Source organism: Oenanthe melanoleuca, chromosome 1, assembly GCF_029582105.1.
Source record: "Oenanthe melanoleuca isolate GR-GAL-2019-014 chromosome 1, OMel1.0, whole genome shotgun sequence".
Taxonomy (NCBI): Eukaryota; Metazoa; Chordata; class Aves; order Passeriformes; family Muscicapidae; genus Oenanthe; species Oenanthe melanoleuca.
This window is the reverse complement of record NC_079333.1, coordinates 52,412,975-52,439,501: the sequence shown is the minus strand read 5'-3', so window position 1 is coordinate 52,439,501 and position 26,527 is coordinate 52,412,975. Positions and strand designations below refer to the sequence as shown.

Sequence of the window (26,527 nt, the reverse complement as noted above, 5' to 3'; positions counted from 1 at the left end):
TATTTCAAAAGCTAAGTGTACTAGGTCTAGCTGGGATTGAGTTAAGACCATGTAATTTAGTGATATTTTTTTAAACAAAATTAAATGCAATTTCAAAAGCAGCTTCTTAGACTTGCCGTACTTAGTTCAAGCATGGAAAAATGTTACTCTTCAGCTTTCTTGGTCTTAATTCTTCCACCCAGTCTTCATATAGCACTAAGATGCAAAGTATCAGAAAACATGTTACTTGTGACTTGTTAATGTAATTGAAAGGAATGCTCGGCTGAATCCTGCTTTCTGTAACCTTGTTATGTGATATTCCTCAGAGTTAAAGTGTATCACTGCTTTCATGGGCCTCTTGCCTCTGGCTTTTTCTTTTGTGTTACCAGGTTTCTTGTAACTTTACAATGTGTGCTAGCAAGTCCTTTTTTGTAGTATGGTTATGAGGATTACAGTTGTGTGTGTGGGCATTATCTCTCCCCTTCCTCCCCCAACTTCCAGCTGCTGGTTAAAGAGCCATTGCTTATCAAAGTGACACAGCTTTATTTCGGGGTCTAATAAATTTTAAAATTATGAAATGTCAGATTGTACAAGATTTTTTATTATTATTCATTTATTTGTGCTTCAATGGGACATTTTCTAGTAACAAGTCGTTACTAAAGTAAGTATTTTCCCATTATAATAATAGGAAAAGTGGATTGATTATTAATAAAGGAAAAAAAAAAGTAGGTGTCCCTGTTAGTATATTTTTGTTTTTTACCAGTTTCACATAAACAAGAACACCGTCTATATAGGTTTTAAAGGAACTGGGGGTTTTGTTTTTTGTTTTTTTCATTTTTCCTCAGTAGGCATTTTGTCAGCAGTGCCAGTCAGATGAAACCTGGGTTTGTTACAAAGTTAAAAGATTCAGGTTTGTTAGCTCCGGGGTAGCGGTCTGTCTTCTTCTGAGCTTCAGCCGCTAGAGGGGGTGTAAACCACCCTCTCTCTGTAACTGAGGCTTGTACTAGCTGACGAAAACACGTCTTCAGGCTTGTGTGATTGCTGGTTGTTGTGGAAACATATTTTCTTAAGGTGTCTAATTTTATAATCTTCTTTTGTTGTTGTTATTCCTCAAGTGAGGCAGGTTTTAAGGATAATTATTTAGAAATATTTATATAATTTAACCATCTGAGTAACTTTTTTTTGCAGGTGATCTTGTGAATTAGTGTACCATCAATGATGGCAGAACATCCACCGTTACTGGATACCACTTCAATTATAAGTAGTGAAATCCCTCTTCTGACTTCCCCGATTGTTAGTGGGGATGGAGCACAACAGGTAAGGAAATTTCAGTATATTTTTTTTCTTTCCAACACATCACTGACATGTTGACATTATAAAAGATAGTTATCCTTCATCTGGAATATATTTGTGCTGATTTAGGCATACATGTATGTTAGAGATTGAGGTGAAGGCAGAGCTGGTGCAGAGAAGAGATTTGTAAGAAGGATGAAGCAGAAAACCTGTGTTGTGGAAGAATTTCTTCATGGAAGAATGGAACCAAACAGCTGCTAACTTGTCAAGCTATGATTGTGTCTTAGTTTGGAAGTTATTTGTTTATATTACTGCATTATCTTATTAAGGCAAATAAACCTTTCCCTATGGTAGAATACAGTAGCTGAAGCACCACGTGTGCTAATAACTATGATCTCTAGACTGATACTTGCTTACAGCTGGGTAGCTTGAATGATGGGACTTGCTGTTATATGCTAGTGTCTGCCTGGCCACTTCTTGAATTTGTATTTCTCAATGGCAGTGCAACCATCTAGTGCATCACCTGCTCCACTCAGATTTGTGTCACTTGTTTGTGATGTGCTTTGTCCCATCATCCAGATCTTTAAAGAACATTGTAGTCTTTGTCTGCCCCCTTTTCAGCCACTGCAGTGGGTCACCAGTGGATGGCTGTCTGCTAGGCTTTGCACTGCTGATCACAACATTCAAGACTGGCACTTGGTCCAGTTTTCAGTCTACCTTGGTGCCTATGCTCTGTCTGTGTTTCATCAGTTTCTGTGTTATTCAGAAGAGTGTCAAAAGCCTTGCTGAAGTAATTATAAACATTAGTTATGCTCTCCCCTCATTCACCAAGCTAGTAATTTTACTGTAGGAGGCCATCCAGGTTTGTCTGGTATGATTTACCCTTTGTGAATCCATAGTGACTACCCCAAGAACCTTTTTGTCTTTAATGCATTTGGAAATGGCTTCTAGAAAATTTTGTTCACTCATCTTCCCAGAGCTAAAAGTGGTCTTGACCAGCTTCTAGCTCCCTGGATCCCCCTCCTTGCCCTTTTTTGAGGGTTGCATTCACATTTGCTTTCTTCTAGTCCTTGGGAACTTCCCCTGTTCACCATGACCTTTCAAACATAGTTGAGACTGAGTTACTTGTTCTGCCCTCTATAAAAGTAGGACTGTCAGGCTGTACTGTCAAGCTTGCACTGTAATCCTGCAAGAATTTGAGTCACATGTGAGTTTAAATGTTCTTTTGGATATATGTTTTCTTTAAAATGCTGTATCTTTCTCCTGCCAAGTAAGATTGAAACTGGAAAACAAGCAAAGTATTTCTTCAAAGAAATTAATCTGTGGGGGTTCGTGTTAATCTTCTAATGGAAAAAACAACATATATGCTATTGTTGTCCTTTTTAATTTAAAACAAAAGTCAGCTTATTACAACTACTGTCTAAAGTGGGACTGGTAGTAATCATGTATTTTAAGAAAAGAGAATTTTCATTGAGCATTGGTCATCAATAAGGAAAGTGATTTTCTTTTCTTTCCCCATTTTATGATAACTTGTCTCCTGTTCTGTATTTCACAATGTTGAATGAAAGTTGCAACTTTCATTCTCTGTCCTTCCTTCACATCTGGTACAAGATTCAGGAAGAGTTAGTAAGTGCATTTGTTCAGTGGCAGGAAACCTCAATGGAAGCCCTTTTTGCATCTGGTGATTTAACAGCCGTGAGTACTTTGAAATATGGGAAGTCCAGAATTGCAGGGACTGTATTCTGTGTCAGGGTTGCCCAGTTAAGACTTAGGCTGCAGAAAGGTCAGGCAGTTGTTTATTTATTTTTGGCAGTCTTAAAATCATTTAAGTTTGTTTTATGTGGTACTCATGAGAAGGGTAGATACTGCATTTCAAAGTATGATGTATTCAAGTACAAAACACTGTAGTGTTGAGCCTTTTTCATATTATCAAAAATATTTTAAACTTGAATATTAGTTCATTGTATTCCTTTGTTTTCCCTTGAAATTTGGAACTATAAGAAAGGAGAAGATTTTTGCCTTTATGATGGAGTTACTAATTTTTCTGTAAGTCTCTTTACTTAGCTCCAGTACACACATTTTGTAGTGATTACTTCCTTGATGTATGAAAAGTACTTCTCAAGTTCCTTTCATAACAGCATTGGCGCTGAATTGCAAAAACTATAATTTAACCTGTAGTGCTGACAAAGTCTGTGTTCCTGCAATCAAAATTCAGTGCTGTTTTGTCCATGTAAAAAAATGAATATTTTCTTCTATATTCATAGTGTATAAGTTGGTCTGTAGCTGGACTAATTAGTCTTAGTCAATCCTGACTGAAAAGGTATTGAAAACGAGTCAAAAATTTGTTAATTATGTATTTTACTTCTGAAAACAAGTAGAAAATTCTTTACTTAACTATTTTGTTTCTATGTTGGTATTTTCTATGTTAGACTAGCTAACTGTATACTAAACTTGAAAGTTTGTTCAGCTGTAAAACATCTGAGGATTTTGAAATCAATTTACCCCTTCTTACATTTTACCAGAATTAACTCTTGCAATTATGGTGACTTAGATTGTTTATACTGCATAACTGAGTTACTAGGTGGATACACACAATTCCATACTTTTCTGGAACAGTTCATATCTTCAAGATAATCTGTTTCAAATACTAGAAGTTCTGCTAGCAGTGTAAATGTGAAATAGCAGTACAAATATTTGAACATGTTAAGATGAAAGGTCATATGCTTCAAATAGCGGAAGTGTCTGATCAGGTTAAAGCTGTAATTTTCCACCATGTTTTAAAACAAAATAATTCACAAGGTTAGAGGAATTGTGGGTGTTCAGTCAGAAAACACAGGGAACTTAAGCTGTGTTTGTGTGTCACTCAGTGCTGGTGTGGGAGATTGCCTGGTTCTCTGTCACATAGAACAAGGGACTACTGTTAGTTTCATAGGATAAAACCCATGGAAAGAAAAAGCAAATACCAAGCCCACTGACTCCTCCTCCTCCTCAGTTAAGCACAGAAGTACTGCTTGCTTTTACACCTTCCTATCACTGTGTTGAGCATGAGGGGATAGATAGTGTACTTCTTACGTCTTGGTGGTGAGTAGGGTTGCAGATGGAGAAAAGAGCAGATCTATAGGAGTTGATAGAAACCAAGTTAAGCTGGGAAAACATGGTATGAGGACAGAAGTGCATGGGGATTTTTCACATAAGGGTAACTAGTGCAGTAATGCTTTAGTGATTAATGCTGGGGCTGGTCAGGAAGGATGTGCTTGATGATGTGAGTCCTGATTTGGTGGAAGGAGAGGAAAAGGAGAGGCAAGAGTTCAAACTACTTTAAGTCGCTAATGTTAAATTGTTTTGGAAAGTTGCTACAGCACCCCGTGCTATTCCAAAACAAATCAGTAAATTGCTGACACAAGTATGCAGCAGGACTGGAGTTCTGGACCCTCACAGTACCTTCCCACTAAGGCTAGCAGTTGCAAGGTGAGTCATTCCTATATCACCTATGTGTCCTTTATTACCAGAAAATATAGGTAGCACTCTCAAAGTAGCCCAATACCTGTTAACCATTTCCTTTTCTCTGGGGAATGGGACGTAGTGTTTGACCTTTAGTTGACTTCATTTCTTGGCAAGATATAGGGATAAAGTAATACTTCTGGCTTGAGAGGTTGGTCACTTATCCTCCAAATTTTATTGAGAAGTTTAGATGTTTGGTGAGTTTTCTCAAAATCCCACTCTGTGTGTATATCTGTGTAGTGTGTGTATATCGTGTGTGGGTTTAAGTAGATATCTAACATCAAATCTGAAAGTTAGTGTTTCTAAAACCAATTTCTTCTTTAAATATTTAAACATCTGATATTAAAGTTGTTATTATTAACTTGTTATCATAGGAGGATATTTTCAGTCAGCAGAGTAATAAATGACTATAAAACAAATTAAGTAATCCCCTTTTTTGGCTTTCAGATTTGTTTACATATGTGGCATTACAGCAAAAATACAATGGTGAAAATACTGTTGGAAAATATAAATCTAGACTAGATTGCTAAATGAGCTTCCTCGGTTTTTGTTCTGGCACTTCTGCTTCTGAAAACCATATGGTACATTATCAAGTTCCAGCTTGCTTTGGTTTTGCCTTGCTGCTGAAAATCAAGCCTAGAACTGCAATATGTTTCATGATCTTTTCCTCAAGAAGAAAAAAAAATCCATGTTAAAAGTTGTTTAACAACATATGGTGTTATAACTGTTCTCACTTTCCATCACTTTCCATATTGTACTGTTTTCCTTTCTTTTATCTGTGCTTTGGTTTCACAGAACACAGAGTATGTGCATGGCTGCCTCTGTCCCTCTTGACTGAGTTGGTTTTGATTTTTTGGTTTTGTTTTGTTTTGTTTGGGGTTTGTTTGTTTGCTTAGTTTTTGTTTTGTTGTTGTTTGCTTTTTTTTTACTTCCCCTTTGGCTCTATTGAATTAGCAGATATGTCTAACTTCTCATTTTGGAGGTTCATTGAAGTTTGTTTTAGTTGACAATTATTCTTCCATTCTTCAGTGACTTCATAGCACTGAAGCACAGCAGAAGTGTGTTCAGTGGAACCATTGGAACTCTCAGGCATGCACTGCTTCAGTGCCAGCTTATGGAAGCTCATTATCAAGCTGTATTTTTCCCCAGGATTGATTAGTACTTATATGAGACATTCTGTACACAGAAAAATATTTTCCATGAAATTTTTTTCCATGGTTTTTGGCTATGATTTAAAAAAAAAACAAAAACCACCACAAAAACAAAAGCTAAAAATATGTGAATTTTGATGATATAGGGGATGTAGGGTTAGTAGATCCTTCCTCTGTCTGACTTAATCATGTTTTTTTTTTTTAGGAAGGGTGACATTTTTTCTTAGTTAAGTGTAAAATTTCTTTTTTGTCTTAGAGATCAGAATTTTTTCCAGTTTATTTAAACTGTATCCTTGATTGCAGACGCATTGGAAGCTTTCTTTAAATTTCCTAGAAGAAGCCATCATCCTCAGCAGAAAGTGAGGATTCAAAATTCTTTGATGTGTAGTAATGTACGAATACTATGCTGTTTTTGTTAAGAAGAAAGCAGTGCCAGATTTATTGCACAATTTATACTACCATTCAGATGTTTATTTTAATATTTTTCTATTTCAAAATAAATGTGGAAACAAGAGTGAAGGCTGTGTAGTTGATAGACCTTTCTGCTTCTATTTGGTATGAAAAATTGTGGAATGAAGCATGCTCATAAAACTTTACAGTAATCATCCTTTCTCTCTAAAAGGTCTGTTTTCATGTGCATGATATGAATCCTAGATTCATTTTGGTCTCTGATACAGTAGATTCCTCCCAAGATACTTGAGGCATTCAGCCCCTGTTGAATTAATCTTTTCTGAAACTGACATTTGGGAGAATTGGATGACACATGAAAATTGAATTTCAAGTCAGTTAGTCACCGTAGGTTGCTAATACAGTCAGTGGGGAGAAATAAGCATGTCCAGAAGATGATCTCTTTCATGGTGTACAAAGGTGACTAAATATCTGTACTTTTTTTCCGCTCTCTCTTTTTTTATGAGGAGAGAAGGTACAAATTGCCTGGAGCTGTAAGCATTGAGGTAGCTTGGTTTTTCTATGCAGTCTGTTGCAGATGGGTCTGGTTGCTGGGTCTATGTGCTCATCTGCCAGCAAGGTTTGGAAGGGTATAGTTATGCCTGAACAGTGTCCAGGACTCAGACATGTCCCCATCTCTCCCCTTCTCTAAGCCATGGGACGCTTAATGCTGAGTAAGCCATGACTGAATGCTAAACTCCAAGGCCTACAAAGTCACCCCAAGTTCCTAACCGTGTTTGCTTAAAATACAGCTCTTGTAATCTCTCTGTAAGTTGTGACAAAAATGTAACTACTTTGCAAAGTCATATTTTTAGTTACAGAAACTCCACTCTTTAAATATGTGAGAATTACACACTTGGCAAATAAGTTATCTGAGGTACATCCTCTGCTGTGCATCCATCTCTGGTTTTTTTTCCCTAGGAAGCATTTTTTCCTAGGGAAAGAGGATGGTGGTCTCAGTAAGAGGCTTTCTAGAGTTGTGGCCAAAGTCCCAAACCTGCCAGTATTTTAAAAGGCATGTGGACAATGCCTTTAAAACACCTTGGTCAGCCCTCAGTCAGTCAGGCATTTGGCCTAGATGATCATCACAGGTCACTTCCAGCTAAAGTAGTCTGTTCCATTCTATTCCCTAGAGACTGAGACTTAGCCATACCCGGCTAAAGTCCATGAGCACTCTGCATTTTACGGAATTATACACTTTGTAGAGCAGCCAGAATGGCATTCTCTAGAAACAGATAGACTATAATTTACACATTATAGCAAAAAATGGCAGTTGGCTTTGGTTTTTTTCCCTCACTTTTTGAAGTAGAGGATTAAATATGTGGGGAAGGATTGGGGTTGTAGAAATTTCTCCCACCAAGTCCTTGGTCCATTACCAACTGAGTCTTTCCAATCTGATCTAATTTAGATCTATCTTCTAATTTCTCTTCAAGCTCAAGTTCATTGCCTCAGTGTTTTGACATACAGTGTTGCCCATATTTACACAAAACTGGGTATATAGGGTACTTTTTCAGGGTAAAAAAGACTTTAGACATTATACTGAAATTCTTAACATCTAATTTTTTTAAATTAAATGCTCCTTTTAATAACTAGAAAACACTGTTCTTTGTTTGGCACTTCCTTTTATACTCTATCTAGGGTAAAAAAGTTAAACACATCCATCAGTCTTAAATATTATGGGCTTTTAACTTGCAAACAGGAATCTGAGCTGTCAGAAGCAATGTTAGGAAACATAAAATTCTCTTCTAGTCCATAATATATTTTGACTGTTGCAAATAGGCAGATTGATCAGGGAAGATGCCTGCTGAAGGGACTAGCCCCTGTGAAGTATTGGCTGAAGCCTTAGCCCTTGCTACCTGTTTGCAATGCACTGCGAGCTCTGTATGTCATCCGCTTTTACTTAGCATTGTGAAACTGAATTCCTAGGGACTTCAAACAACAAATAATGAAATGAGAACGATCTAATTGAAGTATTACAGTTTTATTTTTAGAGGTTCATGTGTCTAACTATTGGCCATGACCAGATGCCTCAAAGTTCCAGAGTTCAGTGACCGCCCCTAACACTGCTTCCTTCTAATTCCCTATAAACATGGATTAGCTTAAAACTTTGAAGCCCAAATGTTTGTCTGTTGCATTATCCAGATTCCTTGAAACACTGCTGTTATCCTTATGTTTATACTTTTGCTGATTTAAAGATATAATAGTGGTATTATTTTAAGTAGCAAATCTTCTGTGCACTATCTGCTAACCACAGACTGTGTCAATGCTAATGAGACAGATTGGGTTTGCTGGAAATGAGACAAATATAAGGCAACCTGTGAGAACTGAGAATGCAAAAGGGAAGAGACAAAGAAGTAAGTAGATCAAAATTGTAATTATTTCTTAATACTGAAGAATGAGACTGACACTTGTGGTATGCACACTGATTGGCACTGTTATTTGTGGACACTAATGAGCCTTGAACTTTTATCATTGACATTCAATGCAGAATTTAACATTTCTCGTTTGCTGGTTCTTCTCAAAAAAACTTAGTATTTTTACAAAACAAGGCTAAAAATCATCTCTCCCTGCCCTTTTCAGTGATCAGCCTTTTCAACTGTTCATCTTCCATGTGAAAAGAAACACAAGTACAGTAAGAATTTTTAAAACTTTTCATAAATAAATTTGTTTTCTAGGAAAAAAAAATCACTAATTCTTGGATCTTTCCAGCCTGCGTTTCTACAAAAAGCAATGAAAGTTTGAGATCTATAGTTTTTGAATGCCAGTGCCAATGAACATCTCACCATCTTTGCAATCTCCCTCTTTCCAGTTGCTTCTAGGGATATTCTGTTGTCTTAGCACAATCAGTGGTATGATCAGTGGCTGACAGTATTTTGTAGCAATGGTTGAAGTTTAAATGTTTGCTGATTTTATTATCTGTCAGCCACCTTTTAGATAATGATGCAGAGTTGTGCTTGATCTGTTCTCTGAGAATACAGGCCTTAGAAGCATGCCACTGAAAAGATGGCTTCTTTCACTTTTCCCAAACATGCAGCTGCTGTCTGTGTAAGCTGAAATAGTTTGGATTGTATGTGGTTTTTTCAAAATTCCAAGCATGTAAATTGCTATTGCAACATATTATGTAGGAATTAATTCCATATGAATTTCCTCCCTGGTCCTGAAACTGAAGATTTGTTAATGCCCTTTACTACCCATATCTTTACTATGCTTTGTGAAGAAAGTTTTAAACTCTGTATCTTGAGCAGTTAGATCCTTATAATCAGCACTAGCAGATGCTAAGGTAGAGAATTGGGTAGTCATGGGAAACCTGTAAACTGGAATTTGCTCAAATAAATACAGTGGAAAATAGAAGATTTAGAACTTTGGTGTTTAAGAGTGTTGCATTGTGTTACTTGGACAAAGATCAAAGTCTATAGGATGCTTCTATAAATAATGGTGAGAAACCTGGTTTTGTCTGTTATTGATACTAAAACCAGAAGATAATTTAGGAAAAAAAAGAAAATTCTAACATTTCCTTATAGATAACACAGAAATGTAGTGTGCTGAGTCTGCTGTGAATTGCTGTAGTACAAAGTTTAATCTAAAGTTTGCAAAACTCTTTATTGGTTAGCAGCCAATGTACATGTGGAGAGAGGAAGCTTTTATTAAGTTTAAGAGAAGATGGGAGACAGAAAGATCTTTTAAATGATGACTTTAAGAAATAAGTACTTGGAAGTAATGCTTCATTACCATGAAATTCATAAGCCTTTGGCATTTTAAAATAATTTAAGGTACTGTTTTAATTTAGCTTTTTATTACTGATTTCAGGTGTTCCTGTTTAATAATCATATACTCTGTAATACCTGTTACATAGATCACCTGCGTTTTTCCATTTAAAATGTTTTTTAAGTGATGGTGGGATTGATTATGGAAAAGAGTAGTTCATAGCCTCATTAGTCGTGTTATGATATAAGCAGCAGATTTTGAGCATACAGTCAATGGAAAAACAACTTGTGCTGTGTTTGTAACTGACATCACCTTAGCTCGACCACAGATGTGATTCCATCTGGCAATTTCTGTGCTACTAATGAATAACAACATTCAAGTCTTGCAGTATTCCTTGATCCAGTAGCATGTAGAAACTTACAGATACTGTTGGACTAGCCCTACAAGTGGGAACTCTGACATAGGTGAGGTGACAAACACACAGATCACAGCAAGTTGGTATGGGAGCCACAGCAGTGTTAAAATCTTGAGTCTGTGTCTAGTTTTCCTTGCTCACAGGGCCACACACTGTGGAGCCATGCCAGAAGTAATGATTTTCCTTGTAACAAAAGATGGGTGGAAAACATCCGTTTTGAAAACTGAAAGTAGGTATTTTTAATAATAAAATGACACTGGATATGAATAACTGATACTTTTTACCTAGAAAGCTTTTACTTGATAAATAATTTCATGCTGATCAAATGTTAGGAATATGACTTGAAGTTAAAAGAAAGTGTCTGTCTTTGTACACTTCTTTATTACCTTTGAAGATGTTAGATTAGATGTTAGTGATGTTAAATTTTTTATACCTTAGATGGCATTTAATCTGTAATCTCATGTTGTTGCCTTCCAAGTACCAAGACAATTTCAAAGCAGTTTTCTATATCTTGTCTGCCTATGGGTTAGGACTTAAACCAGAGGTGCATAAGTGGTATTTGAAGTGATTTCTCACAAGAAGAGAGAGATGTGTGCTTTGCCCTGTGTAACTGTCTTTCTTCAGGTGAGGGTGTGCCAGTGATCCCCTGCTGTTGTTGGGATTTAAAACCACAGATGTGAGGTTGCCAGAAAGCAGTATTAGATGTTTTCAGTTTAGCTCTGAAGTGGAGACTACTAGAAAGAAACCATCTCTTTCAGCTATTTAAAATGTCTTTAATATTAATATTTAAGAAAAGATATTTCTGTCTGTAGTATTTTTTAGGGCAGACACATGTAAATTATAAAGCAAAGTTCAGAAACATACTTCTTTCTTTTCATGTCTCTTAGTGAATGCATGGTATAAAGTAGCACAGTGTTTGAGAGAGTGCATTAGAATCCAGTTGATTATTTCTTTGCTGTTTCTTTTTATTGTTTTGCAAAGTATTTTTTTTCCTCCCTTCTTTCTGGCTTACTTGAGAAATGAAGTCATAAACTGTATTGCAGATTATGAGGTCAGAAGTTGGTTCATTCTGAGTTGGTATATCCTATCTGGGAATCAGGTAGCTAAATTAAAAACACAGTTATAAAATGGCATATATTTGGAAGCTTTGTTCTCTTAAACCCGAACCTTCTGTTGACTGACGTTAGATGATCCAGAAGCAGATGCTGCAGCAGCTATTTGTTGATTTAGTTGCTATGGTGACATGATACATTCATGTACAGCAGGAAGCTCACTGTACGTTGGCTAATTTGATAGGAAGGAAGGCTTGAGGTAGGTATTGCTGACTATATTGTTAATTGATCCTACCTTTCCCATCCTGCCTCCACATGCTTCGTGGATGCACGGCTCTAGAGGAAGGCAAAGGGGGGCTCTCCTGCGTGGCGTTCAGGTTAAGGTGCCCTGAGAGCTGGAGGGGGGGCAGTGTTCAGCACATCACCGAAGATTACCTCAGTATTAAGTGAATGGAACAGATTGGAGCAGCTGGAGTGGTGCCTGTTGAATCTTCCTTCATCCTTTGTCACTGTGGTAGCACCAGTTGAATGAGAGAAATAAAAGGATGCGAGCAACAGTAAGTCAAAGTGCTAAGGCTTTTGAAATGGCTTTTGAGATAAAGCATGTCACTAATTAACATCTTGATTGGAACTATTAGTGGAGAAAAATGTAGTTGTTCTGAGTACATGCCCTAATGACAGAGCATAAATGTGGCTCTGCCTGGAAGTTGTGTTGTATTATATCCACCCTTTGCTAGAAATACACCCTTTTATAATCTTGTTGCAGACAGACTGTTAAAGATACAGTGTACATCTTACAAAGAGCTTGGCTGTATCACCCTCTTAACAGGTTCAGTGTTTTAAAATTTTTTGAGGTCAGAATGACCAAGAGTATTAGCTATGATGTTTTCCTAAATTTGAAAAATATTCAAAAATTAATCTATCTTTGTCCTTTTGGGTAAAAATCTTCTCATGAGTACTGCTGAGCTAATTTCAGTTGCAGTATTTTTAGACAAACCACTGCTGTCTTTTTTTTTTCATCTTGATTTGTATTAGCAGTGCATTTAAAAGTACGATTTTGGTGAAGTCTTTCATTTTTTGTGATTGCTGACAATCTTCTGCTACTGACTTAGCACCTATAACCATATATGCTAAATATTGATGTTTTAAGATTAATAATAAACAAAACCCAAAAAACCCTGCACCTTCTCTTTCCTAGTAAAACATCTCAGAAAATAGTATTGTTTCTGCTAGTATAGAAATGGTTTGTGATTCTATTATCTTTAAATTGTTATTTTAAAGGTCCAAGCAAACATTTTGGAACACTTTACCCTCTTGCTTTTTAGGAAGTTTTTTTGTAGGAAAAAAACCCCAAACTCCCCACAACCCCCAAAAAATACACACATTCCCCACAACCACTCCAAAATGAGGGAAAAGCAGAACTCTGCTTTTTAGTAATATTGTTTTGCTCCAACTTGTAATCTTCCTTGTTGTACAGGAACTGTCTCTTACTATATAGTTATGTGTAAGTGTGCTTTAACCACAGTTTGTAATGTAACATACTCTTATTTCTTCATGTTATGTATTTCATATTAGCAATGACTAAAATTACTGTATCATGTTCTAGCTTCTCTCCCCCCTCCACTTCCTCCTTCACATCTTACTTCCCTGCATTTATTGGTATTTTAATGTGTATGCCAGGCAAGGAATCGGCTTTGTTGCTAAAGGATTGCTTTGTTTGTTAGGATGTACTTAGTGGTAGATCTACTAGCATTCTAGTTATATATGTTCAGAGGCTTTTAGCTTGGTTGGAAATTTGTCCCAGATTTCACTCATTCTGGAGAAATAAGTAAATTCAGAAAGCATAACTAACTTCTTTTAGAGGAAGATATAAAGTAACCCTTTCAGTTCCTTTCCCCTTCAGAGTGAGGTGGTGAGTGGCTGGGGAGAGAGAAGGATTCAAAGTGCCCCTTTACACTGAAATTCAGTCTGGTTCCTTTGGTTTTCTTGTCTTTGTGGTTGTAGACAGTGCTAACCTATGGAGAGAACAGAGTGCCAGTTCTCATGTGGGCTTGTCTCACAACTTCTCACAACACAAATGTTTAGTGTATTTTGGTTTCTTTAGCCTCAGTCAGGATTAAAAGATTTAACCTTTTCTTTTCCCCTTCAGGAGGCTGATAGTCCTCGATACCGAAGGATGGGTTTGAGAGCCAAGATGTTCTGGAGACAGAACAAGCTCGATGGTTTATTTTTCTTTATTGCAAATACAGAAATCTTTCTCCCATATCCCAGTAACTGTAAAATTATAGTTTCAGTTTTTCAGCTAACACTTAGCTGTTTTGGAATAAACCTATGAGTATTAGGAAAGTTGAATTTTTAAAAGATGTTTTACATTCAGTAGCTGATAACTCCTATAGATGGAGAAGCTCTGAGGTATAAAAGCATTTATTTGGATAACACAGTTACGTGCTAGAAAGGATTTGAAAATTCAGCTGTAAATACCAAACTTGTAAACAAAGTTTTATTGTATCTGACTTGATTCTCTTGATGTTTGTGCTGGCTTAGAAAAGTCAGAAACTATTTCAGTCAGTCCTGTCGTGTTAGAAATACAGGTATTATTTGAACAGTGGCTTTAAAATATGTAATATTTAAGATCATTATGATGTGGTAAGGCTAAGTAAAACTCTCTTCCATAAACCTTATCCAAATCTGATCTGAAAAAATTCTGCAAATTAGGAAGATCCTTGTACCCTTGTAGAGCAATGTGAAGGAGAAGGTTAACAAATGTCTTAATTCTGGATTTGTTTTGTTTTGTGTCTGTGTGAAAGGGTATCTAGTATACTTCCAAACACCATCATTTGTTATTTGGGTGTTTAGTAGTTTTGTTGTGGGGTTTTTTTTGGGTTTTGGTGGTTTTGGTTTTTTTTACTTCGGACTAAATTTAATTTTTTAGAATCTAAACAATAAACTAAGAGTATTAATAATATTTAAATATGTAAGCTCTTTTATCAAATAAAATCTCGTTTGCCTTACAGGTCAACTACATGTGTGTAATTGATAGAAATAGCAAAATAATTTTGAGGTACTAGTTTTTGACTGGCTGTATGGTGTGTGTTTATTTGGGGAAGAAGCTTTGCTCTTTAGACTTTTAAATTTTGAGACCTGCTTTTGCACATGTATAATGGTGAGCAAAAGAGAAATGCATCAAACTGGCTGTGAGATCTTTTGAAGTTAGCTTTTAGAGCTCTTTCATTTATTTCATTATTCACTTATCAGTTGTTTTGGTTTTTTCCCTCCACGGGGGCAGAAATAGTTTGGGCTTTTAATTGTATTTACAGTTTCTGCTAGGGAAAGAAGTTGCCTTAAAACAGTGAAGTTGTTAATACTTAGGGATTAGTCCTAATCTGGTTTTGTTTTCTTGCTCTGCAAGTCTTTCACCTCATCTAGGATTCTTTTCTGGATTAATCCAATTTTGATATTAGTATTTCACAATGATGTCCATAGGTTTGTGTTTCAATCTTTCTTACTAACCTGACGGAGAACAGTTAATAATTGTGCAAGGCTATTTATAGTTTGCCACTTTTTTCCCCACAGAAGGTACAAGGGGAGCTTTTTCCTTCATGTTGTAATGTAAATGCACATTCATCACGGTGCCACAAGTCTAATGCTGCCTTTCTTTTCTGTCAGGTAGCTGAAATTATTTTGAAACCTGTCAGTCTCCTGGTACATCACTACTTCTGTTAGGAGGATGGACGTTCAAGTAGAGAAGCTTGTAGAAGTGCGTATCTTACAGAATAAAGGGTTGGTTTTAATTTTTATTTCAGTGGAGTTAATGGGCTTTTTGGCCTTAATTAGTGTGCAAACAAACATACCAAAACAAGATTAGCTAACTGCATTTTAAATTCCATTCTGCCCTCACTTTACTCCAATGAAGAAAGAAGTTAACTTACTGGCATGAGCAAAATCGTAGGTTGTGTATGAAAAAATTCTGTATACCTAATGACAAAGATTAGTAAGATACAAATCAGCTGTATTTTGCATTGTTGCTGTTTTCCTTTTGAAAGACACTGCCATGACTATATTGGCAGTGTGAAATACCTCTGAGGATCTTATTTTGGCTTTTGCAGCCTCTGCTTCTTGCTGATAAAAATTACTTTTAGACCTTTATGGAGATAAGTGTTAACATTTGGCCTTAAGTTTTAACTTTCTTTGAAGCAGCCTGCTGAGCCAAGGTGGCTGCAGCTCTGCCTTTCACAGCTTTCCCTTCCACCTTTTGTTACTTGCATTCTTACAGGCATTTCTTTATGACTTCAGCCATTTTTATCAAATTCGTTTATTTCGTGTTAGAAACAAGCTGAAGACTTGAAAAAACCATTAAACGCCTTTCCTGGTTCAGTCTGCAGAAACATCCTGTGTTTTTTCTTGTAGATAGTGAAGAGTTTTACAAATAAAAATAGGTAACATTGAGCATTCTCCTCTTTGAACATTTGTACTTCCATTGATTCTTTAGATGCAAGATCTAAATGCTTTCCGTTCTGCTCACACTGATGTAGTAATAAATCCTATATGAGATCTTAAGATATAATAATTTAAAAATAATTGTCTGTTAATGGTAGTATGTTCAAGTCAGTGTTACATATCTCTGTTAGATGTGATTATATTACTCGAGTTGCAATAAAATTATATTCGGTTTGTAATTCTTTAGAGAAAGAATTATTATAGAATAGTTTTATATAAGAATTGTTGTATTGTAAAAATGTATTTGCCATATCTGACCAGCTCAAATTGTGATTTAAGGTGAAGAATAGATTTTCAAAACCACTCAAGAGTGTGTCCCTTGTTTAGTCTTCAAAAAGGCAAAATATTGTAGTGCTTCTTCAGTTCAGGATGCTGTCAGTAATTGTTTACACGTTAGTAATTTAAATGTGCTCCAAATATTCGTGGGCACTGAGACTAAGTGTCATGAAACAAGTCAGTTTTAATAAACCTTTTCTTGCAAACTGCCTGGTAAGAGTGATTTCAGGACCAGTTTTCAGTTCTGTATGGACCTGTGTTATGCCCAGGACTACTATATCATATTCATTATTGCAGGTGTCTGTTCCAGCACCTGGGAATGTTCCCAAGGACTGCTTCTTTGCTAATGTAGATGTGTCTTTAGGTATCACTGATGGGATCAAGCCAATGTAGCAGTTCTTCCAGGAGAGATCAGAAGTATTAAAACCGCTTGGTTTGCAGACTGGGCGCAAGGAGATGGGAATTGCCAAGACTTAAAAAATATTGAAGGAAGTGGATGAAATTTATTCAGAACTGTTTTTCAGCAAATCCCTTAGCAGTGAAGCTAGGGAACATTTAATTAGTAGAAAATTATTTTAAAATGTCTAAAAAGAAAATTTCAGTAAGAGAGATGGACTGCAGAAAGTGGACTGGCTCACATACTCTCCTTACACAGCATCTCAATTGATATATTAAAGTCAAAGTGCTTGGCTAGATGGGCTGCTGACCCAGACCATCAGGTCATTTCCTATGCTCTTGCTTGGCTTCAGCTTCTGCCTGAGTTCAAACAACAATTTCAGGAAACACACACTGAGCTTTCTAATACATGGCATTATTAGTTTTGATAGAAGGCTTTTTGTTAGGGGGTCTTTGCCAATCCAGGCAATTAAATTAAACTACTACAAAGCTTAGTATGTTGCTCATTTGGTTTGCATTTATCTTCTAAAGTAGCCTATATAGAATGAATTAAGTACCACTGAAAAGTGTGAATATTCACTTTTAAAACTGACAGGTTTTTTGACAACTGATGTTTCAAGTATTTCTAAATTCAGCCATTCGGTGGCCACTTTTTTATTTATGCAAGAACTGCTTTTAATGTAAGGACTCATCTACACTCTTGTATGGTCAACTTGAATGGTAATCTCTGGAAAGAGGTTTTGTATTGTTTTTCATCAGGAACTGTATTGAGGTCATGTGGACCATGACTGTTTAATGAACAGTTGTTCATTAAACAGCTGTTTAAAGGAAACAATTTATAGTCACAATGGAAATGGCATAGAACTAGTTGACCTAATATTCCTGTTTCTTAATGGCAATGCCTTAACATGTTTTGAGACAAAAATATATTGAGTCAAAATTCTGATAGCATTCAGAAATTGCACTTTTAATTTTTATTAGGTTCTATTATAGTTGGTTGTAATTTAAAAGTGATTGTATTATTCTAGAACTTGTATCAAGGCTTCAGTATCCTAAGTTCACATTATTTTGTTAAGATTATGAAGCTCTGAATTAGCATTTTGTTGATTTAGTAAGAGAAATAGTGCTTGAGAAGTGCCCATGCTAAGGTGCCTCCCACTGAGACTGACACATCACAAATGAGGTCTTTTTCTGAGTATCATAGTTATCTTAGATAAGCAGGCTAAGGACAGAATGCATGTCAGCCTTTGGGTAGCAGAACCTTAGGTGCTGCGAGTAAAGCAACAGAATTTGTCACAAAAAGATTGAGGCACAGAAAGAGAGGCTGAACCATCAGATTTTTCCAAAGCTTTTCTCTTAGTTCAAGCTAATTTGAATGTTTTGCCCAGAAGAGGAAGGAGGTCAAGATCTAGAATATTCAGTGTGAAAGACTCAGGCCCTGGTTTTCAGAAGTACTGATGTCAGGGTGCATGAAAAAACATGTTGGCTGATGGGGGTGTGCAAGCCTGCACAAAGGCACCTTGAATGAGATGAAAGACTTACAAATAAGCAACCCATAGATTTTTTTTTTTTTTTTCACCTAGAACATGATGCTGTATAAAATCCATGTTACATTTTCATTTAGAGAAATTTTCTTGAATCCTTGACTATGTGCTGCAGACTTTCATTAGATAAGGGAGAATTCCTGTGAGTGACTGTCAGTCTTTTGTACTGTCTCTTCTGACCGGAAAGGTACCAATCTCTCTCCATGCATAGCTTTAATTTTTCTTATTTAAAATCATATCTACTGAGGTGCAGAGTGTCAGAAATACCCTTCCCAAAGCTGTGATCACTCCACGGACTTCAAGTGTGAAAAGGTTGGTCCAGAAACCACTTTTGGTCATACACTGCCCCAACACAAAGACTGTTGAAGTCACCAGTTCTTGGAACTTCTGAAATTTCTTCAGCCCTGATTCAGAATCTCTTTTGGCACACTCAGCAGCACACACAGCCTACCTTGTAATAGTTGTAAAGTAAAAATGTGAATGCACTGCATAAAAGCAAGGCTGAACGTGGCAGTCAATGAAATACAGTCAGGCGTCAAGTAAGCTAATTGTCCATTGACAACTGGACACTATTTCCTGTTTCTGGGAATTGAGATCTAATTAAACTGCATTAAGTTGGTGAGTCTCCCCACCCTTTGGATTGGCAGTGAGATATCATCAGAGATGTGAAAATCTGATGGTATCCTGATGTCAGAATGGTGGTAGACTCCATCAGCTGACCTGTTGCTGCTGCTGAACAGTGCTTGTCTCACTGTTGCACCATGGCTGCTGTGCTGAGCCTTTAGCTTCTCAGAGCAGCTGTGAAGTGAGCAACAAAGGTGCTCACACAGGAGAAGCTGATTTAACACAAAGCCAGGAGGCACAGGGCCCACTTGAACTTGGGCCAGTGTGTGCATTCCCTTGCTCAAATCCACTCTGCCAGCTGGAGCCTCAGGTTTGGATGGCCTGCAGCAAGAGGTCTGGGGGGAGGAAAGCCAGCAGGTTCCCAAGACAACTTATTACCCAGATTACCAACCTGAGGCACTTACACATGATAAATAGGCACAACTGGGAATACCAGTCAACCCAAATTCCCTGTTACTTTAAAAGCAGGAGTCAAGAGCCAGCCATCACCCTAAAGCTTTTCTGCTTCTCACAGTTCATATGATGGTGACCAAGAATACTGAGCTGAGAACGGTACAGATTGACACTTCAGCTGTAGCCTGAATGGTTCCTCCCGGGAGTTTGGGCACCCAAGTCAGCCAAAAGAGATGGGCAAATGTAGCTATCCAGCGCACACATAACAGATGGAGAGACATTCTCATCTACCATGAAGCTTTTATGTACTTCTATTGCAGTCTAAACTTCAAGCTAAAATCTTCAATTGTAACAGAGGGAAGAGTATATCAATGAAATATGTCTTCCAAAAGTTATACTACTTGGGGAATCCAAAAAAGAAATTTTAAGAACCCATCTATTCATGTTTCTCTCCTTCATCACATTCTGAAGGTGATGATAGCCACTTTAAAATACTTTAAAATAAACTCTGGCAATACAATATTTTTAGAAGACCTTTAAGTCTTCTTTGAAATTCATTACTAAAATCATTTTGTTTAGATTCTATTATGAATGCTGACTCTTAGTGAATTTTACATTCAGCCATTCTTCAGAAGATCTGGAAGATTTATTGGCTTGACAAAATGTACATATTGATGCAGTTCATTGTTTTTTCTCAAACAGCCTAAAGCTTATAGAAAAATCACATGAAACATGATAGTATTTTTCAAGTGCTTGCTCAAACTTGAGCTAATCACATAGCCCAAGCTTGGAAATGTGTATGTCTGTCGTATCTCATCAATATGTTAGTGTTAGAACTTGCCATCTTTAGTTTGTGAAATTGCTCCACCAGAAAAGGATGGATTAATATGATTTCTGCCATTTTCTTATCCTTTCCTTTGTCTCTGGTATTCCTAAAATGGATAACACTCAAGTTTCCAGTTCTGGGGACTTTGGTTGGTTGGTTGCATTTTTGTAAAGGTTAAAGATTTTATTTTCTTTTAGCAATTTAACAAAGTAAATTTTTGGCCATAATGCTCAAGGGCTGTGTTTATAAATATCTCCTTCTGTAGAGGGAGGAGGACCTAGGTTCTATTTAGATGTGTGCAAGCAGAATGAGGAAAGTTCTGTCCAGAAAAGAAATTATAAAATGCACCTGCTCTTCTACGTTTTTTTTTCTTCTTTGTTCGTAGTTTTAGTAGTTTTAGCTGAGTTTTTCATGTTTACAAACTTCTTTTCCTCACAGAAGGGCAGGCTTCAAATAAAAATACAGAAATCTAAAATGGTAACAGGCTTCAGCTTTGGTACAAACTTCTTTCTATTTATTTTGGCTGTTCTGTGCTTTGCTATCATTTCTGCATTACTTGCGTTTACAAAATTAGGATAACCTGCTTTCCACAAATAAAATTATACATGTTTCATACTGGACATCTGGTGCACTTACTTTGTCATGACTTCTAATATTTTTTTATCATTAATGAATGTGCAAATATGCTTGGGTCATGTAAAGAGGGACATGACACAGTATTTTCCTTGTGTTAAAAACTGTTTATCAACTGGTTGATGTCAAACACGGAATTCTAGGCTTCCTTCTGGAAGTTGACGTAATGGCTTGATTAATGTTGAAGTTAATGCAATTTGCTGAAATAATTTAAGCTGTACAAATAGCTTTTTAATTATACCAAGCAGTTGAGAAAATAAAATTTGTACAGGTACTGTTTTACTTAGTTGTTATTCTCTCCTTCATTCTTTGAAAAATGTTTGTTTAAAAATATCTGTGCTTGTTCTTGTTCTTATGTCTTTCTCTTGGGTTGAAGAAAGCCAGAAGTGTGAAGTGAAAAACAATGTATTTACTAATCAGAAAAAAAGATTGTTTTTTCCCCAGTAAAACTTTTTTTTGCACATACCAGACTTCTGTAACATATTCATGTGTAATGGTTGTAAACACTCTTTTATTTTTAAGGTTATTCTTGTGCAAGTTAATCCAGGGGAAGCATTTACAATAAGAAGAGAAGATGGACAGTTTCAGTGCATTACAGGTAAAGTTGATAAATTTATTTTAATATTTTCTGAGTCTGAATCAGAATTAATAAAAGGCAATTTGTGGTGAAAGTAAAAGAATGACAGAATTTATTTTAAATGCAAGACTGTTTAAAGACCTAAAAGATTATGTGCTAAGGATCATTGAGATTTAGATTTCTCTGCCATAAACCAAATACTTTTTCTTACATTATATTAGATGAAATTAAATTTCTTGGGGAGGAGAAAGGAGGAACATTTTCAGATTGCAAAGCAAACATGGAAAGGCCATTGTAGCAACTTTTGACTAAGCTCATTTATTTCACAGACCTGAAATTAAGAGCTACAATTGTTAATATGGCTTCAGTTTATTTTGTTTTATTCTTTACTATCATGTGGACGTTGTTTCCCTGTCAGTTATGCCACCTAGTTTCTCATTATCTGTAGGGGCCAAATTGCATTATTTCTGAGTTCTAGCAAGTGCAGCTTCAAAATACAAATGTTTCATCTAAACATAGCATCCCCTTATGTGATGGTCATTTTGGATGTTGTTTTCTATTCCAGATAAATAGCTGCCAGTTAAGCCTACCTAGAAGGTACTGTGAGAAATGAGCCATCAGCTATTGCTGCTATAGAATACCATTTTACTGTGTTGTAAGAGAGTATCCACATATTCAGCCCTGGGCTCACATTTTTGCTTGTCATCATCTGGGCCTGTGAATCCTACCTTTTGGGATTTTTTCTGGATGGTGGCCTAGCTCCAACAGATACTGGTCTGGGAATTTGAAGCAGGTATTTTCCATCTCCTTTCCCTCTTTCTCCAGTCTGAGAAGAGCTGAAAGGTCTGATTTCCAGACACAGGCAGGCCCTTTGGCTACAAAACAACTGAATTGAAGGACGCTGTAGATGGTAATTAAGTTTATATTGATAATTCTTAAAGTTTATGTATCTGTTAGCACCATTTTTCAAAACTTTGTGCTGGTTGCATGGTATTCTGGCATCCTTTGAGGCACAAATGGGTCACTATGGCAGCTCACCATTCTATACAGCTTATTTGAAGCATGATATGTAATAATTACTTGACAGCACATGAGGGAAATACAATGATTTTTGTCTTGCAATTCAAGTTAAAGAGCAGATAAGATGTATTTTGCTTCTATTGCACAAAATACTGAGGGAAGTGGCATGTGTTGCATGATTGGTTCTAATTTTTGATTTACCAAATGGTCTTACTGGTGGAGAATGAATTGACACTTTCCTGGCATGATTGTCGTCAAAGCAGGAGGTGTTTAATGAACTGCAAAAATATTAAGATCATATCCTTACAGATTTGGTTCTAACCTCTCATGGTACAGCTTTTATCCTTGCCTGGTGCCTCTTGCTTTTGAAGTAGGCAGCTTACCATTGTGATTTGATTCAGCTGTGGATTTCTTAATCCTTTAAATATGAAAGTGAGCATGAGCAAGTTACCTGGACAATTGTGTCTGGGACTCAAGTGTAAGCTCAGTTACAGTCTTTGCAACTTCCCTGAAAAATGGCACTGCAATCTGGAAAACTACATCCTGAATTAGTACCACAGCTTTTATAAACCTCTTGTCACATAGGTGTTTTTCTTGTCCTTCCCCCTTCCTGGAGATGAAATTGTGGATTATAGTTGGTAGTAAAATAGGGGGCCTAAAGATTTTTTCATATCTGTGAATTCAGTAATCTTCATAGAGAACCTGAGTTGCACCTGATGTTTTGAGTGTTGCTTTTCTGGTCTGTTCTTGCCACTTCTGAGACATTTCTGTGTTTTTGAGTGCTATGCCAATGGATCTTTCTAGCTTTTGGATTGTTGGGTCTGTCTGCGTTAAAGAGGAAATTCTTTTGTAATTGATGCTGCTCCTTTTTCATTATATGCATTGCAGCTCATGAGGACTGTCTACTGTTTGGTTTTCTGTGTAGAGATTTGTATAAAATAAACTATTTTAGATGGTGTAAAGTATAGAGAGTAATTTGGCATTGGTCATTTTTGTTCGGCCACAACTTCTCAAACATAGTTTGCCCTTGACTTGTCTACAAAATGGATTACCAGTCTGCAAAATGGGCTACAGCTGCAGGAGTCTATTGCATTGTCTTGAAAGTAAGAAAGAAAGAAAGCTCACATCAGTTCCTTGGGTTTTTTTTTTCACTGTATGCACTCAATTGTTAGGTAAAATCATAGTTAAAGATGTGGAAATATATAATGAGAATGGTTTGGATGAAAGTACAAAGATGTTTATTTTTAGAAAGGCATGAAGAAGGACAAGATTGCTGAAATTTAGTGGAAATCAGTGCGAAGTTAATTTAGTCATTACAATGTTTCTTAATAGTTTTTTTCAATTTTAGATTTTCCTGTAAATATTTGCCCATTTTTATACTCTTCTGTGACTTAAAAGTCTCTGCAAAGAACACATGTGCAGTTTTTTCAGTGATGTATGATATAAAAAATGGAAATTATGCAAATATAGTACTAAAGTGAAAGAGTGGAAGTTGAGAATAGCAAGCTGCTTATGGATCCCAGATAGCAGTGCAGATAGCCGGATACATTAGTTTGAATGATTCGATAAGTCACGCTTCCTTGGATAATTCTAAATCTCTCTTGTGGTTTATTGCTGGTCAATTCACCTTGAGATTGTGCTGTCTGCTGAAGTCAATGTGGATTGTTAATAAATCTAACCGTAATGTTAATTGTGTTTTCTTGCATCAAATATTTGCCTGTTGGAAACATTTTTGAGATGCTCTGTTAATCTTCGTGCTGTTTGTGTCATCTATTTTAAAGAGAACTGTCCTTACTTTGGCAACACTGTACATAGGGTAAAATTTCTCATCCTGAAAATGATGAGAATTAGTGTCCCTTCAGGAGAAGGGAGAGGTGTGAATAAAGTGACTGTTTAGAGCTGTCCTTGAGTCAATGAAGTAATGAAAACTTAAAGCACTAATTAATGGAGAAGCACGCAATGCATTTCCTGTGGACTATGCTTCTGAAGATGATGCTGCATTTACACACAGGTCTTTGTACTGACTTAGCACCTGTCTGCTCTCACAGGTGATCTGTGAAGCTTTGACTGGTTCAGAACTACATTAAGTGAGAAGCAGCTTCTTAATTTGATCCTCTTCCATGGCAGTGGAATTTTGAGTGAATAATATTGACTGAAAAGACTCATAAGAATAATTTGTGGTTTGAAACCTCCTAAGGATGGCAAAAGAGCAGTGATGGTTAAGGGACTCTTTATCCTTGGTGAATTCCATTCCTTTATTTTGGTGACCTTTTAATGAATTAAAATAACATGTATTTTATCCTTTATTTCTGTAGAAGATGAAGCATAGTTACTTTATATTTCTGCAGTTGGCAGTCTTGGGTCGTAGTTGGATTTCTGTTGTCTGTTTTTTGACTTAAAAGGCAGCTTTGATTGAGCACTTCTGTATGCCAATGGCCATATTTTTCAGATATTAGGAAATATTTTCCTTGCCTGCCTAGTGATTTGTCTGATAGTGCTCCCCCTTGACACAGCTTCAATTTAAACCATTTGTCAGTCTCTAACTTTACAAAAACACCATGCATTTCTTGCTAGATAAATAGGAACATATCTGTCTGTGTAACCATGTGTTAGACCAAAATGTTTATCTTCAAAAGAGGTCTTTTAAATCTATGAAAATTTTCTCATATACTAGAAGTACACAGAATTCTGTGGAAACCTTCCTTAAGCCAAAATTTTCTTCTGTTAATATAAAATAATTAGCTACATTATAGTGATTCAGAAAACCAAGTCTGAAATGTATGAATGGGTTCTCTTTGTAGAAGTGAATTACTGCAGATCACTCATTCATGAATTCTTCCTGCTGCAGAATAAATGAATGAAGATGACTCATCTTGAGGACATTTTGTAACAGTCCCAAGTTACAGCTAAAGGCTATTAAATGTTACTTGACACAATAAGAGAGACCATGTTCTATATGTCTCTGCAAAGGGAAATTGCCATTTTCATAATAGAATAAGAAGACTTATGTAAATTTGAATGAGTCATAAATGCTTCATGCTTTGAAATTAAATGAAGTATCAGTATTAAGGTTAGGCTCTGGGATAAAAGTTAAGCAAGCTTAACCTATTTTTTTTTCTCTTTGAAATAAGAAATAAAATTCTTCTGAAAAGTGTTTTCAAGGAAGTCAAGAGGAAAAGAAGATACAACAAATTCTGAGACTACAGTACTAAAACACAAACTTTAGTTTGTTCTCAGATAAGCTTGAGCTTTGCAAAACCAAACCTGCACATTACCCAGAATATTTCGTGAATAAAACCAGAATCACAGAATGGTTTGGTTTGGGTTGGAAGAGACCTTCAAAGGTCATCTACTTCCAACCCCCCTGCCGTGGGCAGGGACACCTTCCACTAGATCAAGTTGCTCAGAGCCCCATCCAGCCTGGAACACTTCCAGGGATGGGGCATCCACAACTTCTCTGAGCAACCTGTGACAGTGGCTCACCAGCCTCATGAATATTTCTTTGTTATATCCTATCTAAATCTACTCTCAGTTTAAAATGTTGCCTCTTGGCTTGTAACAATAGGCCCTGGTACAAAGTCTTTTTCGATCTGTTTTATAAACCTCATTTATCTAAACAAAGGCTGCAGTAAGGTATCCCCAGCACTTTCTCTTCTTTAGACTAAACAGCCCCAACTCTCTCAGCCTGTCTTCACAGGAGAAATGCTCCAACCACCTGACCACCTTTTTGGCCCTCCTCTGGACCCTCTTCCAGTCCATGTCCATCTTGTGCTGGGGAACCCAGGACTCCAGGTGGGAGGCAGAATGACCTCCCTTGCCCTGCAGGACATGGCGCTTTTGATGCAGTCCGAGACACTGTCTGGGCTGCAAGTACACATTGCTGGCTTGTGTCTAGTTTTTCATCCACCAGTATCCCCAAGTTTTCTGCAGGGCAGACTTTAATTTATTTTCTACTCTTTTCTGCTTCCAGGCTTGGTGTGGTTTCGATTGTTTACAGATACTGTTAGAACAGCCAAACTGAGCATCTTAAAATCTGAAAGTAATTGCTATTTAAGTACGTTTGAAGCAAAAAACCCTAGATGTATCTTGTTCAAATATCATCTTGTGCTTTGGTGTTGTGTTTTATTTTAAAACAAGTTATTAATATGGGAAGTGATTAAAGACCTATCATAAATTCTGTACCAGTTGCCATAGATTC

At 36.6% G+C, this 26,527-nt stretch overlaps 1 protein-coding gene across 4 annotated transcripts in view; it reads left to right on the top strand.

Annotated features, from left to right (window-relative positions):
* The window catches only part of FNDC3A (fibronectin type III domain containing 3A), a 110,382-nt gene that overhangs the window by 17,300 nt on the left and 66,555 nt on the right, over positions 1 to 26,527 (top strand). For 2 of the 4 annotated variants that reach the window (XM_056486681.1, XM_056486669.1), the window contains exons 2-3: positions 1,168 to 1,296; positions 21,255 to 21,330. In XM_056486681.1, coding sequence (XP_056342656.1) covers positions 1,195 to 1,296; positions 21,255 to 21,330 — 178 coding nt within the window. In that variant the 5' untranslated portion in view covers positions 1,168 to 1,194. Of the gene's footprint in view, positions 1 to 1,167; positions 1,297 to 15,209; positions 15,301 to 21,254; positions 21,331 to 26,527 lie in introns of those variants that run through there. The other 2 variants (XM_056486692.1, XM_056486714.1) reach the window with 2 other exon arrangements.